This window comes from Uranotaenia lowii, chromosome 1, assembly GCF_029784155.1.
Source record: "Uranotaenia lowii strain MFRU-FL chromosome 1, ASM2978415v1, whole genome shotgun sequence".
Classification (NCBI taxonomy): Eukaryota; Metazoa; Arthropoda; class Insecta; order Diptera; family Culicidae; genus Uranotaenia; species Uranotaenia lowii.
Window position 1 is genome coordinate 95,071,875 of NC_073691.1, and position 16,471 is coordinate 95,088,345.

The window sequence follows — 16,471 nt, forward strand, 5'->3', positions numbered from 1 at the left end:
ATACAATGGTATTTTTTTGCAAAATATTCGGTGATGCAGACGGTACTTTTAGACGCCATTTAAAGTTTATTTACAACTTTTCATGTTGAAGGTCATTATTTAATTTTTTTCAACTATTCTATTTGGAAAGCTGATAAAATTTCAATGCATTTTGATGTGCTATTTTATAATTTCCGTTGAGAAACAACAGAGTTATGTAACTTTGAAAAATGGTTATTTTTTATTTACAAAAAAATCTAACCGAAGCTAACTCAAAAAATAAAAATGTTAGAAATCTGAAAAAATACATGTGTTTTTAAGTCGCAAAAATGAACCAAATTTTCAATTTTGGGGAAAATCTGAAGACCCCCGGCGCAAATTGTCAGATAATAAAAAAAAAATCCCCAGGGGGGATGAGATGTGGAAAAAAAGTTTATGCATTACTCGAGAACTAATCGAACAAAAAAAAATTAACAGGGAAGTACATTCAAGTACGAGAAATGTTATTTTTATATTTTGAGACCCTTCACTCTCTCCAAAGCGAAGAGGGGAAAGAGGAGGGAGGTTTTCATACAAAATTTTTGAATCCCTCGAGAACTTATTATTCAAATTTAATAGCAAAGGGTATTTGAGTAGAATTTTTTTTTCTGTGATTGTTTAAAGCTTCTACCCCCTTTCACTGATTCGATAGGGAGGGGGAAGAGGATCTCTCATACATTTTTTTAATAACTCGATTGCAAATCTAGCAAATGGTAACAAATTGGGAAGAGTATTTAAGTTCAAGATGATGAATTCTTGATGATTTGGTTCCCCTCACGGGATGGGAAGAGAAGAAAGGTGCCGTACGTTTGTTTTTTTACAAATTCAAGAGCTTATAAAATAAATTTAACCAAATTTTGCCGGGGAAAGTATAAGAATACGAGAAATGATTCTAAGGTTAAAAAACCCTTTTCACCTTCCAGTCGGGATTAAGAGATGGGAAAATAGTTCCGCACATTTTTTTTGTATTACTTGAGAACTTATCCAACAAATGGAACCAAATTTAAAAGAAAAAGTATTCAAGTAGGAAAAATGTTTCTATTTATTAAAGAAAAATTCCATACAGTACAGAGCCAGGAATGGGCGAGCTTTTATCGCATAGTTTTAAAAACTTTTCAAGCAATAGATAACCCTATTTTACATGAAAGATTTTTTTAAGATTCATTCCTTTTTTCAGAGGAGAAACGGAAAAAAGGAAAGTATGTAAAGCTTGAAAACTTATCAAGCAAATATAGCCATACGTGAAATGTGATGTTATTTGATAACGGAATAATAATAATGGAGGCGCGTGGTGTGTCTCCAATTTCTTTGGGGAGTGAGGTATATTAGTTATATTATTATATTTGCTTCTATGGACATGCTGAAGGCCCTATTGGTAACTTCAATGGGCGATGGAATCGAAAAGTTATTCTTTCTCTCCTTAAGAAAACCCCGAAGATCTGTCAAAAGTTAGGTGAAATTTTAGCTGCATTCCACTTGCACTTATGGAAAACCATCACCCAAATTCGGCAGCGCTTCCATCGCCTATACTGAGTAGATGCGAACCGGCAGCACCACATGGAGGGCAGCAGAGTAGCAAAATAGGGCTGACCGAAGTAAGGAGAGGAGAATATAGTTTTTGTATTTGCTCTATCAACGATTCCTTGTGAGCTGAACAGAATGTCGTTCAAATTTGTAATGAAACTTCAAAGTTTCTATAAGAACTTAAATTTTGGGCTGAACATCAGCTCATTGATTGAGCTTATTAAACTGTGTTTGACCTGTTTAAAAAGACTTTTGGTTACTTAAGAAGTTGTTTAAATTTTTTTTCGGGGCATTTGTAGAGAATCTTGTTGAAATATGCTTCATCATAACAAACATTACACACAACAACATTTAGTTGTTGCTTGGGCTCAAAGACTCTCCTCTTAGAAGAACATTCAGTATCTGTTGAATAAAAAAGAATAGAAATAATCAGTACTCATCACACTGAGATTTGTGCTACCCAACATAGGCATGAAACATGAAATCCAATGTGATAAAATTTTTACTAAAATTAATTCAGACCAAGAATATGTGCTACAATAAAATAGTTAATTTATGTGAAAGAAAAGTTTGATTGTATAGGTATAATTAACATTCGTCTTCATAGATAAAACAGTTGTTGAAAATTCAGGTTCAATTACACCAAAACGTGGTTCATAAAGGAATATCATATCCCCGAGCTATAAAATATAAGATACCACACGGGACGTTCGGCCAATATCCGGAGGTGGTCTTCCTCATCAGTCCATTGTGAATGTATTGCTTGCCATTAATCGAATTTACGACTTCTCCAATCAATGGGACCACTAGAAATATAATTTCGGTGACAAATGGAATCAGATAATATAAATCTTTCGCCTTGTTTCGTAATGATGATGGGACGGTCTCCGAGCACGTGTACATATCTTCATGTGTGTGTGTGCGGTGGATCCAGGTGAGAATTTTGGAAATGAACTTTAGGCGATGCGCGAGGGGCGGGCGACCTCCAATTTTTGCTTACAAAACACGTTTTACGAGGTGTTTTGCTATCATATGTTTGTCGCCTGCAGCTATTTTTCGGGATAAACGCTCTGCATGTTGAGTGTGTTTTGTTGCTGGTAATAACAAACATAACCATGTTTGGTCCCCATCGACGAAAATACCAGAATTGATTTATTTTTCTTTCTCCAATTTGCCCCACCGGATGCACCTTCATTTGGACGTTTTTTGTGCTTATATTTATGTGGTTTTATTCAGTAACAACAGGGATACAGAGAGATTTGGTGATAATGGCCACAAGAAGGAAAAGTAACTTAGCACTTCGTTCCCTTCGTACACAGGGATGAAACTAACCGTCATACATTTATGAACGAAACGCATGTTCCGAATATAATTTCGCTGCGCTATAAATATTTGATAACCCCTTCATAACTCGATAGAGTTTATGACGATCGAAGACGTTGAAGCAAACCACTTTTGAATCGTAAACTTCTATTTTGAAACTAGTTGTACTGATGAAAAGAGCAACCCAGAGAAAAAATTGATTGAATGTACGTTTTTTTAATGGATTTCTTTTATTTCTGTTTAAAATTTATTCCAAGGTTCGAATACGTATTTCAGATTCTTAACTTAATTTCCCGAGTTCGAAATTTGAATTATAATTCTGAGTTTTGATTTGAATCTGCAATGAATCTGAATTCGGAATCTGAATAATTCGAGCCTGTCCACCACTAAGCTTTTTTTTATGTATTACTAGCTGATTTACCCGGCCTTGCTCGGGTTTGCATAAAATATAAATCAAAATGAGTCGTTTGACTTTACGAAATTTTGGTAGCTTTGTATTCAATATGTTTTGTATATTTATTATGAGAAAATTTTACCTATGTTGTGTCATGTATGTAAGCTTGAAAGTTTTGTTAGTGTTTTTCAAGTTTTGAATGACAATATTTACTGTGTTTCCCTTTTTTATAACTTTGAAACACTTATAGTTATGAGGTTCGTATTCATAGAAATTAAAAATAATTACCCTGAATGCTTTTTTTATTTCATCACGAAAAACATTTTAGACCCACCCTTTTTAAAGGAAGCTTGAATAGCTTTGGCCTTCTATTTTTGTTTATCTTCAAATGATTAAACTATATTTTTATCTTTCCCACCCCGCATCTAATGAAATCTCTTTTGGAGATGATCTCCTCGGATGCTTTATGCCAAATGCTTTCCCGTATGCTATTTATATTCAAGCTTTATTTGCTCAGAAAATTTTATGAAGGCTTTCGAAACTTGCCGCAGCTCGTGGCCTCAAGGTCTTCCAAGCCAACGGCCATGAGTTCGAATCCCAGTCAGTAAACTTTTGTGGTTTAGTGGTTTTAGCATTTGTGAGATACAGAAAACCAAATACAAACACATACAGGATCTCAATGAAACTTAATGATACCTCGAAGAGATTCCTTTTATTTAATTCTAAGCGTACATCTTTCGAGTATATTATGGCTAGATATACTCGAAAGATGTACGCTTAGAATTAAGTAAAAGGAATCTCTTAGAGGTAACATTAAGTTTCATTGAGATCCTGTATGTGTTTGTATTTGGTTTTTCAAACTTGTTGAAGACTCATTTTTCATGTTTTCAAATGTATGTGTACTTTTTGTTGTTTTTTCAACACCGTTTTTTATTAGATTTTCTTAAATGTTCCAAGTTCCACTAATAGTTTTTTGAAGTGATCTAAAAGAAATTATTTCGGAACCCAAATCGCCATTTTATAATGTTATAACAAAAGAGTTTTTTAAAAATTTTTCCTTTCTTGGGAAAAAATCTCATTAATTATTGTGAAGAGTGATAAAGTAAAAATTCTTGAAAATAATTTGATTGAATTCGAAGTACTTAACGGTTTAAGTTTTCGCATAATTGGATGGTAAAATTGAACACATTGATGATCAACATTCATACAATAGTCATAGATTGACCCATAAAATTGAATTGTATAAAATTTAAAACCTCATACTTGATTTCAAATAAAGTTTCTTGCGATGAATTTGGTTTTTCCAGATAATGCACGTTAAATTTTTGAGTCCTCCGTTTAGATATCTCGACGGCTTTCAAAGCGTTGAAATCACAGCTCTGAATTCAATTATTTTATCTTTCTCTATGAGGAATTCTAAAAATACGAAAATGGTTAGTTCTGAAAAGCTTGATTTTCAGATAATAGCTTAATATGTTTTCAGCACTCTATCCAAATTCATAATGAAGATAAATCATTGCATCCATACTTCACACACTGTATATTCTTATAGACTCCAAAGCTCTGCAGCAGTGGTAAGAAGTACTTAGAAAACCACTACAATTCAAGTCAATACATAATTTACAGGTTAGTTGTATTTTTCAATCCGAAATGTTAGCTCATTATTGCATCCAGAATTCTCGTATCTACCGGTACCACGTGCTTTTAGCAGTAGGAGGTACAAAAAACACCCGCCAAAATTTCCCCTTTCAAATCTCTAACGCTCAGCAAGCTTTGATTTGCTTTCCAGTACACGTGAACTCTGGATAGTCGTTTCTTATACCCGGCCCATGGTGATGGAGAAAACAACCCGCCAAAGGAAACGAAAATCGGCTGCCAAATGGGTGCCATGACTTTTGATTTGTGGGAATAAAAACGAAAGTTGTATGGGAGAATCCCTTTTCTTAGGTGGGAGGGGTTCAGAACTATCACTAAAACCTTACCCTGGTTCAAATACATCTCTGTACCAAATTTCAGGCTGATTGGTTAAGCGGTGTCGATTTGTATAAGGTGCATACAAACAAACAAACATATATAGTCCAACTCATCTTTATATATTAGATTTTATATTCGTTAATATTCATTGCATCGTTTGACAAATGGATTCAGCTTTATTCTGCATTGAAAAGCAATCAAATAAAAAAAACTAGTGTTCGATGATTACCCGATTAGGAGAGCATATCAAAATTACTTATCAAACCCATCTCAATGAGATATGGTTGACAAAAATGACAAAAATGACAAAAATGACAAAAATGACAAAAATGACAAAAATGACAAAAATGACAAAAATGACAAAAATGACAAAAATGACAAAAATGACAAAAATGACAAAAATGACAAAAATGACAAAAATGACAAAAATGACAAAAAAGACAAAAATGACAAAAATGACAAAAATGACAAAAATGACAAAAATGACAAAAATGACAAAAATGACAAAAATGACAAAAATGACAAAAATGACAAAAATGACAAAAATGACAAAAATGACAAAAATGACAAAAATGACAAAAATGACAAAAATGACAAAAATGACAAAAATGACAAAAATGACAAAAATGACAAAAATGACAAAAATGACAAAAATGACAAAAATGACAAAAATGACAAAAATGACAAAAATGACAAAAATGACAAAAATGACAAAAATGACAAAAATGACAAAAATGACAAAAATGACAAAAATGACAAAAATGACAAAAATGACAAAAATGACAAAAATGACAAAAATGACAAAAATGACAAAAATGACAAAAATGACAAAAATGACAAAAATGACAAAAAAGACAAAAATGACAAAAATGACAAAAATGACAAAAATGACAAAAATGACAAAAATGACAAAAATGACAAAAATGACAAAAATGACAAAAATGACAAAAATGACAAAAATGACAAAAAAGACAAAAATGACAAAAATGACAAAAATGACAAAAATGACAAAAATGACAAAAATGACAAAAATTACAAAAATGACAAAAATGACAAAAATGACAAAAATGACAAAAATGACAAAAATTACAAAAATGACAAAAATGACAAAAATGACAAAAATGACAAAAATGACAAAAATGACAAAAATGACAAAAATGACAAAAATGACAAAAATGACAAAAATGCTAAAAATGACAAAAATGACAAAAATGACAAAAATGACACAAATGACAAAAATGACAAAAATGACAAAAATGACAAAAATGACAAAAATGACAAAAATGACAAAAATGACAAAAATGACAAAAATGACAAAAATGACAAAAATGACAAAAATGACAAAAATGACAAAAATGACAAAAATGACAAAAATGACAAAAATGACAAAAATGACAAAAATGACAAAAATGACAAAAATGACAAAAATGACAAAAATGACAAAAATGACAAAAATGACAAAAAAGACAAAAATGACAAAAATGACAAAAATGACAAAAATGACAAAAATGACAAAAATGACAAAAATGACAAAAATGACAAAAATGACAAAAATGACAAAAATGACAAAAATGACAAAAATGACAAAAATGACAAAAATGACAAAAATGACAAAAATGACAAAAATGACAAAAATGACAAAAATGACAAAAATGACAAAAATGACAAAAATGACAAAAATGATAAAAATGATAAAAATGACAAAAATGACAAAAATGACAAAAATGACACAAATGACAAAAATGACAAAAATGACAAAAATGACAAAAATGACAAAAATGACAAAAATGACAAAAATGACAAAAATGACAAAAATGACAAAAATGACAAAAATGACAAAAATGACAAAAATGACAAAAATGACAAAAATGACAAAAATGACAAAAATGACAAAAATGACAAAAATGACAAAAATGACAAAAATGACAAAAATGACAAAAATGACAAAAATGACAAAAATGACAAAAATGACAAAAATGACAAAAATGACAAAAATGACAAAAATGACAAAAATGACAAAAATGACAAAAATGACAAAAATGACAAAAATGACAAAAATGACAAAAATGACAAAAATGACAAAAATGACAAAAATGACAAAAATGACAAAAATGACAAAAATGACAAAAATGACAAAAATGACAAAAATGACAAAAATGACAAAAATGACAAAAATGACAAAAATGACAAAAATGATAAAAATGACAAAAATGACAAAAATGACAAAAATGACAAAAATGACAAAAATGACAAAAATGACAAAAATGACAAAAATGACAAAAATGACAAAAATGACAAAAATGACAAAAATGACAAAAATGACAAAAATGACAAAAATGACAAAAATGACAAAAATGACAAAAATGACAAAAATGACAAAAATGACAAAAATGACAAAAATGACAAAAATGACAAAAATGACAAAAATGACAAAAATGACAAAAATGACAAAAATGACAAAAATGACAAAAATGACAAAAATGACAAAAATGACAAAAATGACAAAAATGACAAAAATGACAAAAATGACAAAAATGACAAAAATGACAAAAATGACAAAAATGACAAAAATGACAAAAATGACAAAAATGACAAAAATGACAAAAATGACAAAAATGACAAAAATGACAAAAATGACAAAAATGACAAAAATGACAAAAATGACAAAAATGACAAAAATGACAAAAATGACAAAAATGACAAAAATGACAAAAATGACAAAAATGACAAAAATGACAAAAATGACAAAAATGACAAAAATGACATAAATGACAAAAATGACAAAAATGACAAAAATGACAAAAATGACAAAAATGACAAAAATGACAAAAATGACAAAAATGACAAAAATGACAAAAATGAAAAAAAATGACAAAAATGACAAAAATGACAAAAATGACAAAAATGACAAAAATGACAAAAATGACAAAAATGACAAAAATGACAAAAATGACAAAAATGACAAATATGACAAATATGACAAATATGACAAATATGACAAAAATGACAAAAATGACAAAAATGACAAAAAAGACAAAAATGACAAAAAAGACAAAAATGACAAAAAAGACAAAAAAGACAAAAATGACAAAAATGATATAAAATTCAAATGACAAAAATGACAAAAATTACAAAAATTACAAAAATTACAAAAATTACAAAAATTACAAAAATTACAAAAATTACAAAAATTACAAAAATTACAAAAATTACAAAAATTACAAAAATTACAAAAATTACAAAAATTACAAAAATTACAAAAATTACAAAAATTACAAAAATTACAAAAATTACAAAAATTACAAAAATTACAAAAATTACAAAAATTACAAAAATTACAAAAATTACAAAAATTACAAAAATTACAAAAATTACAAAAATTACAAAAATTACAAAAATTACAAAAATTACAAAAATTACAAAAATTACAAAAATTACAAAAATTACAAAAATTACAAAAATTACAAAAATTACAAAAATTACAAAAATTACAAAAATTACAAAAATTACAAAAATAACAAAAATTACAAAAATTACAAAAATTACAAAAATTACAAAAATTACAAAAATTACAAAAATTACAAAAATTACAAAAATTACAAAAATTACAAAAATTACAAGAATTACAAAAATTACAAAAATTACAAAAATTACAAAAATTACAAAAATTACAAAAATTACAAAAATTACAAAAATTACAAAAATTACAAAAATTACAAAAATTACAAAAATTACAAAAATTACAAAAATTACAAAAATTAAAAAAATTACAAAAATTACAAAAATAACAAAAATTTCCAAAAATACAAAATATACAAAAATTACAAAAATTACAAAATTTTCAAAATTTACAAAAATTACAAAAATTACAAAAATTACAAAAATTACAAAAATTACAAAAATTACAAAAATAACAAAAACTACAAAAATTACAAAAATCACAAAAATTACAAAAATTACAAAAGTTACAAAAATTACAAAAAATACAAAAATTACAAAAATTACAAAAATTACAACAATTACAAAAATTACAAAAATTACAAAAATTACAAAAATTACAAAAATTACAAAAATTACAAAAATTACAAAAATTACAAAAATTACAAAAATTACAAAAATTACAAAAATTACAAAAATTACAAAAATTACAAAAATTAAAAAAATTACAAAAATTACAAAAATTACAAAAATTACAAAAATTACAAAAATTACAAAAATTTTAAAAATTACAAAAATTACTAAAATTACTAAAATGACGAAAATTACAAAAAATACAAAAATTACAAAAATAACAAAAATTACAAAAATGACCAAAATTTCACAGATTTCAAAAATGACCAAAATTTCAAAAATTCAAAAATTAAAAATTACAGAAATTACAAAAACTACAAAAATTACAAAAATTACAAAAATTACAAAAATTACAAAAATTACAAAAATTACAAAAATTACAAAAATTACAAAAATTACAAAAATTACAAAAATTACAAAAATTACAAAAATTACAAAAATTACAAAAATTACAAAAATTACAAAAATTACTAAAATTACAAAAATTACTAAAATTACAAAAATTATAAAAATTACAAAAATTACAATAATTGCAAAAATTATAAAAATTACAAAAATGACAAAAATTACAAAAATTACAAAAATTACAAAAATTACAAAAATTACAAAAATTACAAAAATCTTAAAAATTACAAAAATTACTAAAATTACTAAAATTACAAAAATTACTAAAATTACAAAAATTATAAAAATTACAAAAATTGCAAAAATTATAAAAATTACAAAAAATACAAAAATTACAAAAATTACAAAAATTACAAAAATTACAAAAATTACAAAAATTACAAAAATTTCAAAAATTACAAAAATTACAAAAATTACAAAAATTACAAAAATAACTAAAATTACAAAATTAAAAAAATTACAAAAATTACAAAAATTACAAAAATTACAAAAATTACAAAAATTACAAAAATTACAAAAATTACAAAAATTACAAAAATTACAAAAATTACAAAAATTACAAAAATTACAAAACTTACAAAAATCACAAAAATCACAAAAATCACAAAAATCACAAAAATCACAAAAATCACAAAGATGACAAAAATAACAATAACGAAAAAATTCACTTTTGTCATTCTTGACAAAAACGATAATAACGACAAAACTCTTGTCACCCACGTTAATTATTTTTATGTTGTCAATTTTTAAATTTGGTTTTTTTTTCTTTCAATTTAGTTATTTTTGTCAATGTGGTTAATTTTGTCTCTTTTGTCAAATTTAAACTTTTACCTTTTTTTCGCCTATTGTAAATTTTGTCCTTTTATTTCATTCTTGTCAATTATGTCAATTTTATAAAATTTTAAATTTCGGTCAATTCTGTCAGTGTGATCATTTTTGTCAGTTTCGTCAATTTTGCCATTGATGTTTATTTTGTAATTGTTTATCTTGTTTGTAAGTTTTTGTCAGATTTGCTCATTTTGCAATTTTGGTTATTTTGTTTTAAATTTTCTCAAATTTGTCGACTTATAAAAAAATCATGCAATTTACAAAAGTTATAAAATAAAAATAAGACATTGACATAAGAATTGACAAAATTATCGTAATAACTAAATTGCCAAAAATTAATAAATTGAAAACTTAACTAAATTGACGAAAATGCCAAAATTTTTAAAATTGTCTGGACTATCAAAATTCTAAAAATGAATTGTTAATTCGACCGATTTTTGGACCCTACGTAACGTATTGTACTCCGGCGATTGTTATTTAACCCAAATATGTTTTCATTTTACACGATTTCTTCACTTCAGAAGTCAATCCGAACAAATTTATATTATTTGAAACACATGGTTGGGCTTTTTTTTTAAATTGTATTCGTTATTCTTATTTTTAATATACTATATGCTGTAACTCCAAAATGGTTCATTGAGATCTTACTTATTTAGAAACAAATCATAGAAATGGGATCATACAGTATATTGAAAGATCCAGTTATTTAACGTCACCATCAAGTTGCAAATCAAGTTTTTTATTTGAAAATTATGATATTTTGAACTACTTTTATCTTATATACAATTTTGAATTTTTATATTTTCAAATAATTTCAGATTTGCTCCGTTAGAAATTCGTAAATCGTAATTTGATGATTCAGAATTAAGGAAACTATCATTTGTTTATGATTTTGTAATATATGCATCCATCCACATATAATTAACAGACTGTAAGAAAGGCTACAATCCTCTGCGAAGTGTATTGAACGTGTCTTATAATTTAGGATTTATAGAGAGTGGAAAAAGCGTTTTATTCAAATATATGATGCGACAAAATTGCGACGAACTCTGTGAATACGGTTAAATAAAGTGGGTAATCTTCAAAATTTTTAGGCCACATTCATAGATTTTACAGAATTAAAATCGATTAAGAAATAAAGAAACAGGATCGGGTTAAACGGAATGATGAGACTGGACGAAAACTGTATTGTGTTGTGGAACAAATTGTTTGTTTTTTGTTTTACGTATTCATATATCGTATTGCGTCTTTCAGGCGCACATTTTCGTGCTACACACATTGCATACTTTTGGTGGGCTGAAACTAGCAAATTTAGGTAATTTTAAAACCATTATAATTTTGGTTATTACTATTCTTATTAAGGGGCAGTTTTGGGCGAAATCTATGTCATAATATGTCATAACCAGTATCAGTACCTTTTTCACAAAAAACCTGGAATTTTTTTAATTATCTGAATTTTAAACTTGAAAGTTTTTAACTACAGAGTCATTTATTTCAATTTTTACTGGTTGGGGTCATGTAAAAAACCTTGAGTTTTTTCAATAAGACAAAAACTTAAACTTGATTTTTTTTTGGTAAGAAGTTGTTTTTTCCGTTGACGCAATCTACTCCAGGCTTCATCTCTAAACCACTGTATAGAAAATATTTTTATTGGTTACAGTTTAAAAGAAAACTATTGTATCTTCTATCTAATTTCATCTCTTTTCCTTAATAATTTTCGATGTAAAATTTTTAGTGACTTCATTTTAAATAAAACAAAATTTTGCCACCAAAGGTGGTTCTCGTGCACTCAACTTCACCAACACTCACACAAATAACACATGCATTTGAAAAGTACATCAAAATGTGCCATTAGACCTTCCTTTCGATCGAGGGCTCGCCTTTTCAAGCCCTATTTTGAAGTATTTTTCAACACCGAAGCACAATTATTGTCTGTCGACATTTGAATTACATAGCTGTATACATGAATGTCACTTGAAAGCTGTACAATTCAAATGATGATATCAGCGCAAGCAATAGGAGTTAAAGTAAGAGTGCCTGGCGTGTGTTTTTCTTATTAAAAAAAATGCTATCATTTACGTGTTATTGTCCTAATGTTCAAATTACTCATACAAATATTGAGATTTTGATATTCACTGTAAATGGAGTGTAATTTCAATTTTTCGTGGATGTTTCACTGTTTAAAAAAAGATCCCATCAAATTGATTGTAGATACACGATTCACGCCACGTACTGCTACAGAAACTCGCTGCATTTTGATTAATTTTCCGAATAAATTTAATTCCATCAATCATGGAAGACATCGCTGGCATTATCGAACTACAATGGCTTGTGAAATCATTGCAGAGCTCGAATCGGCACGACTCCATGGAAAGCGAATACATTTGCACGATGTTCAAACCGGTCAATATCAATGGAAGGAGAATAATGGAACCTGGTTGAACAGTAAGTATTCTAGAATTTCAAGACTTTAAAAGCACGAAAAATAAATGAAAATATTTTCGGATGAATTTTTTGTTGGTTCTAAATTTTAAATCTAAATTGTTTTCTTTTGCAAATGATCTTTTTATTTCCTTAGAGTTTATTTGCTTTAGTGATTTTAAGGGGATTACCAGAGATTCCGTAAAAATGTAAATAACGTTGTTCCATCTTTTCTATCCCTTTACTTACAGAATACGAATTCGTGTTCATCAGCCCCGGGGGCGGTTTATCGTCGTTATATGTGGGTGGCATTCACAACCTGAACGTTAAGGTGTTAATGAATAACTCTACCTTTGTAAGTATCAAACTTCTGAATTGCGATTGGGTAATATAATCATTTTAACTTAACAGGGTTCCAATTAGGTATATGATTTTCTTAGTTGAAGCTAAAAGATAGGTATTATTATTTTTCACATCACAATGATTGTCTCAATAATGTTGTTAAGTATATATTTAGGCGTATAATTTATGAACATAATTTTTGAGGACGATTTCCCGATGCCGTGGCGTAATCAAAAATTTTCATTTGTCTCTGAACTTCGTATGATTGGAACAGTTTTCGTGTGTTTAATAAGTCATACTCCTGCCTGAGCACACACTAAGAGCATCTGTATTCGTGGTCTAATCTTGGGTCTAATTTATACAAGAATTGAACCAAAGAAATTAGATCCGATCCAATGAAAAAACTGGCAACTGCACTCGTGTTTCATTAACTGTCAAACGGTTTAGAACTGCGTCAAATTGGATCCAAATCTCATCAGTTTTAGATCAATCCTTATACCAGCTCTAAAAAGAGTTGAGTTGAAACTGGTATAATGGATCACCATTGCGATTGCTCGGGTCAGAATTTGGGTCTAAACCGGCTGTTTGGACCACGGATACAGATGCTCTAAGTGTATATATCTTCAATACCAACCTCCATAAGCCGACAGTTAAAAGAAAAATAAGAAGTAGGCCGCCAAAACAAAAGTGACCAAACAAGATGCAAAATATGTGAGTTCTCCCAAAACAGTTTTTTTCATAAGAGCAAGTTCACTCGTGTTGTGAAAAAGTGGTAGAAATTTTGGCATTTTGGAAACTTTACCATGCAAAAACATTTTCAAGCTCTGCGGCGTCAAATTTTTTTTACAACACGTGTTCTATTTTAGAATGCTGTGATGCAAAAATAATTTGATTTCTACCATATAATGCTGAAATAGACACAGTGTTGTAAAAAAATACAACGGCCAAAGATCTTAAAAACATTTTTGCTCAACACTCAGGCAAATTCTTATTACAATTTTCATAAGTTGCTTCTTATGAACCGCTATTTAGAGTGTAAATTTGTTTTTCATAAGAGTCTTATGAAATTCTTCTTATTCTCATACGAAGTTCTTATGAAAAATAGAAGAATTGGGATTGGGAAAAAATAATGAACACATTCATTCCATCAGTCATGTATTTCAACGTCTTCAGAAGCACTCACTAATTGTAAAGTTACAACTTTTACAGATGTGCGCATGATTTTATTCTTCTAAATGGTAAGTTTGAGTTGAAATTTATATTTAGTTGAAAATATCTGAAAACTCAATAGGAACACTTTATGTTTTATTCACTTTTCAGCATGGTTACCGGCAAAAAAGCGCGAAGTCAAAGGTCCGAGGTGCAATAAAACTTTTTTATGGAACCGGGTGTTGGAAGGCAGCTGATTGTCACCATGATGTTTTTCCATACAAATTGAGCAGGGAATAAAATAAAATGAAAAAATAATCTTGAATTATTTTAATTTTATGCGACTTTCTTTTTCCATAAGAATATTATCTGAAAAGCAATTACCCCCTCATTGAAACATAAGACATAAGACAATCTTATGAGTTTCATTATTTTTTCTTATGGCGCCACTTCATAAGAGAATCTTATGGCCTACATAAAAGGATTTTTCTGAGTGTAATTAATCAATTAAAGCAATCTGCCATCTGTCGTATTCATATAAAATCTTAGTTTTTAAGAGATGCGAAATAAGGTTAGGACTTAGGGTGACATGAAATCATTTAGATTTTGGAAAAGTTTAACTGTAAATTAAAGCTAGTATGAATTTTTTTTATTCCTAAACTATTGGAAAAAACGTTTGAAACTTCAATGAAATGAAAAAGATTATTGTTAATAATTAACGAGCCTATAGTAAACAAAGAGACGAAATGTCACGATTGGAATTTTTGATTTTCTGTCAGTGTCATTCCAATCGAGCAAAACCTAGCAGTCTTAAAGGCAGCCCTACAGCAGGGTTGCAAGCCCATTATTTCAAAAGGGATCAGATTGCGCTTCTTTGTTTACTATAGTTTCTTTATTAATAATATATAAACAAATCTCAGATGTTCAAACGGAAACTATATCTTTACGCTCACAGCAATGGTATTGATTTTAAATTTAACTTTTTTTTATTACGTTTATCAATCAATTTCATATTTTTCTCAATCAATTTCATATTTTTATTAACATCGAAGGTTCTTATAACGTAGCTATAGAATAAGCATACCAGGTTTTCCGATTTTATCCTCGCGTGCCTAGATATCCAAGGTAAAAATCTGGGCGAGTCCGTATCAACCCGGATGCCCGGATTTTATTAAAAACTACTCGTTTTTTGTCCGGATGTATTCAATTTGCTAAATTTTCCGAAAAATTCAAATTGAGCAATGGTTTCAATATCTGATCCGAAAATGAATTTTTCATAATTATTTTCACCAAAATTAATTAGATTTTGATGTGTTTCGGCGAAAAAATAAAGGTTCGAGTGATTTTCTCTTATTTTTTTTTCTTGATTTTGTTCGAACAATGGATAAATTTGGCACAGATTTGTCCGGATATTGCCCAGTTTTTGTATTTAAAAATTTAAAATTAAATGTACTGGTTTTCCCCGGTTATTGAACCGAAAATGTGCTGAAAAATTTCTGAAATGCGTAATATAGAATCCCATCACTTTTGGCACCGCGTGTACATGATTAACTTAGACGAGCACACACGATCGCTCGATCAGATAGGGTAACGGTCCTATTTTGGACCACTTTGGAAAGTGGCTATGCTATTTTCTGGGATAAAAAAGCATATGTTACATTTTTCGACTGCTTTATCCGTTCATTACTAAGATCAAGGCTTTTTCTATTGATCAATATCGTCGTTTGTTGCAATGTACCAAGATTTAAACCTAAAACACGTTTCTTCAATCATTAGGGGGAAGTGTCCCTATATGCGCATATTGGGTAATATGCGCATACAGCCGATTGACGATATGGCTGGAGATTCATCATATCTAATTAGTGCAGTTTGAGAGTAATACGCTTTTAACACATGGCATAAAAAAATTAAATTATTTTATAAAGTCCAAAAAATTTAAAAATTCAAACAAGATTTTTGTCAGTTTTGTTATAATATATTGAACTTTGATTATTGTGCATACAGATTCTTTGAACAAAAATT

General features: G+C 28.2%; 1 protein-coding gene across 3 annotated transcripts in view; it reads left to right on the forward strand.

Moving 5' to 3' along the window:
• Nucleotides 1–16,471, forward strand: part of LOC129740436 (inactive dipeptidyl peptidase 10) — a 120,187-nt gene that overhangs the window by 51,281 nt on the left and 52,435 nt on the right. For all 3 annotated transcript variants that reach the window (XM_055732105.1, XM_055732106.1, XM_055732107.1), the window contains 2 exons: nucleotides 12,884–12,982; nucleotides 13,210–13,313. In XM_055732105.1, the coding sequence (XP_055588080.1) occupies nucleotides 12,884–12,982; nucleotides 13,210–13,313 (203 nt within the window). The remainder of the gene's footprint in view (nucleotides 1–12,883; nucleotides 12,983–13,209; nucleotides 13,314–16,471) is intronic.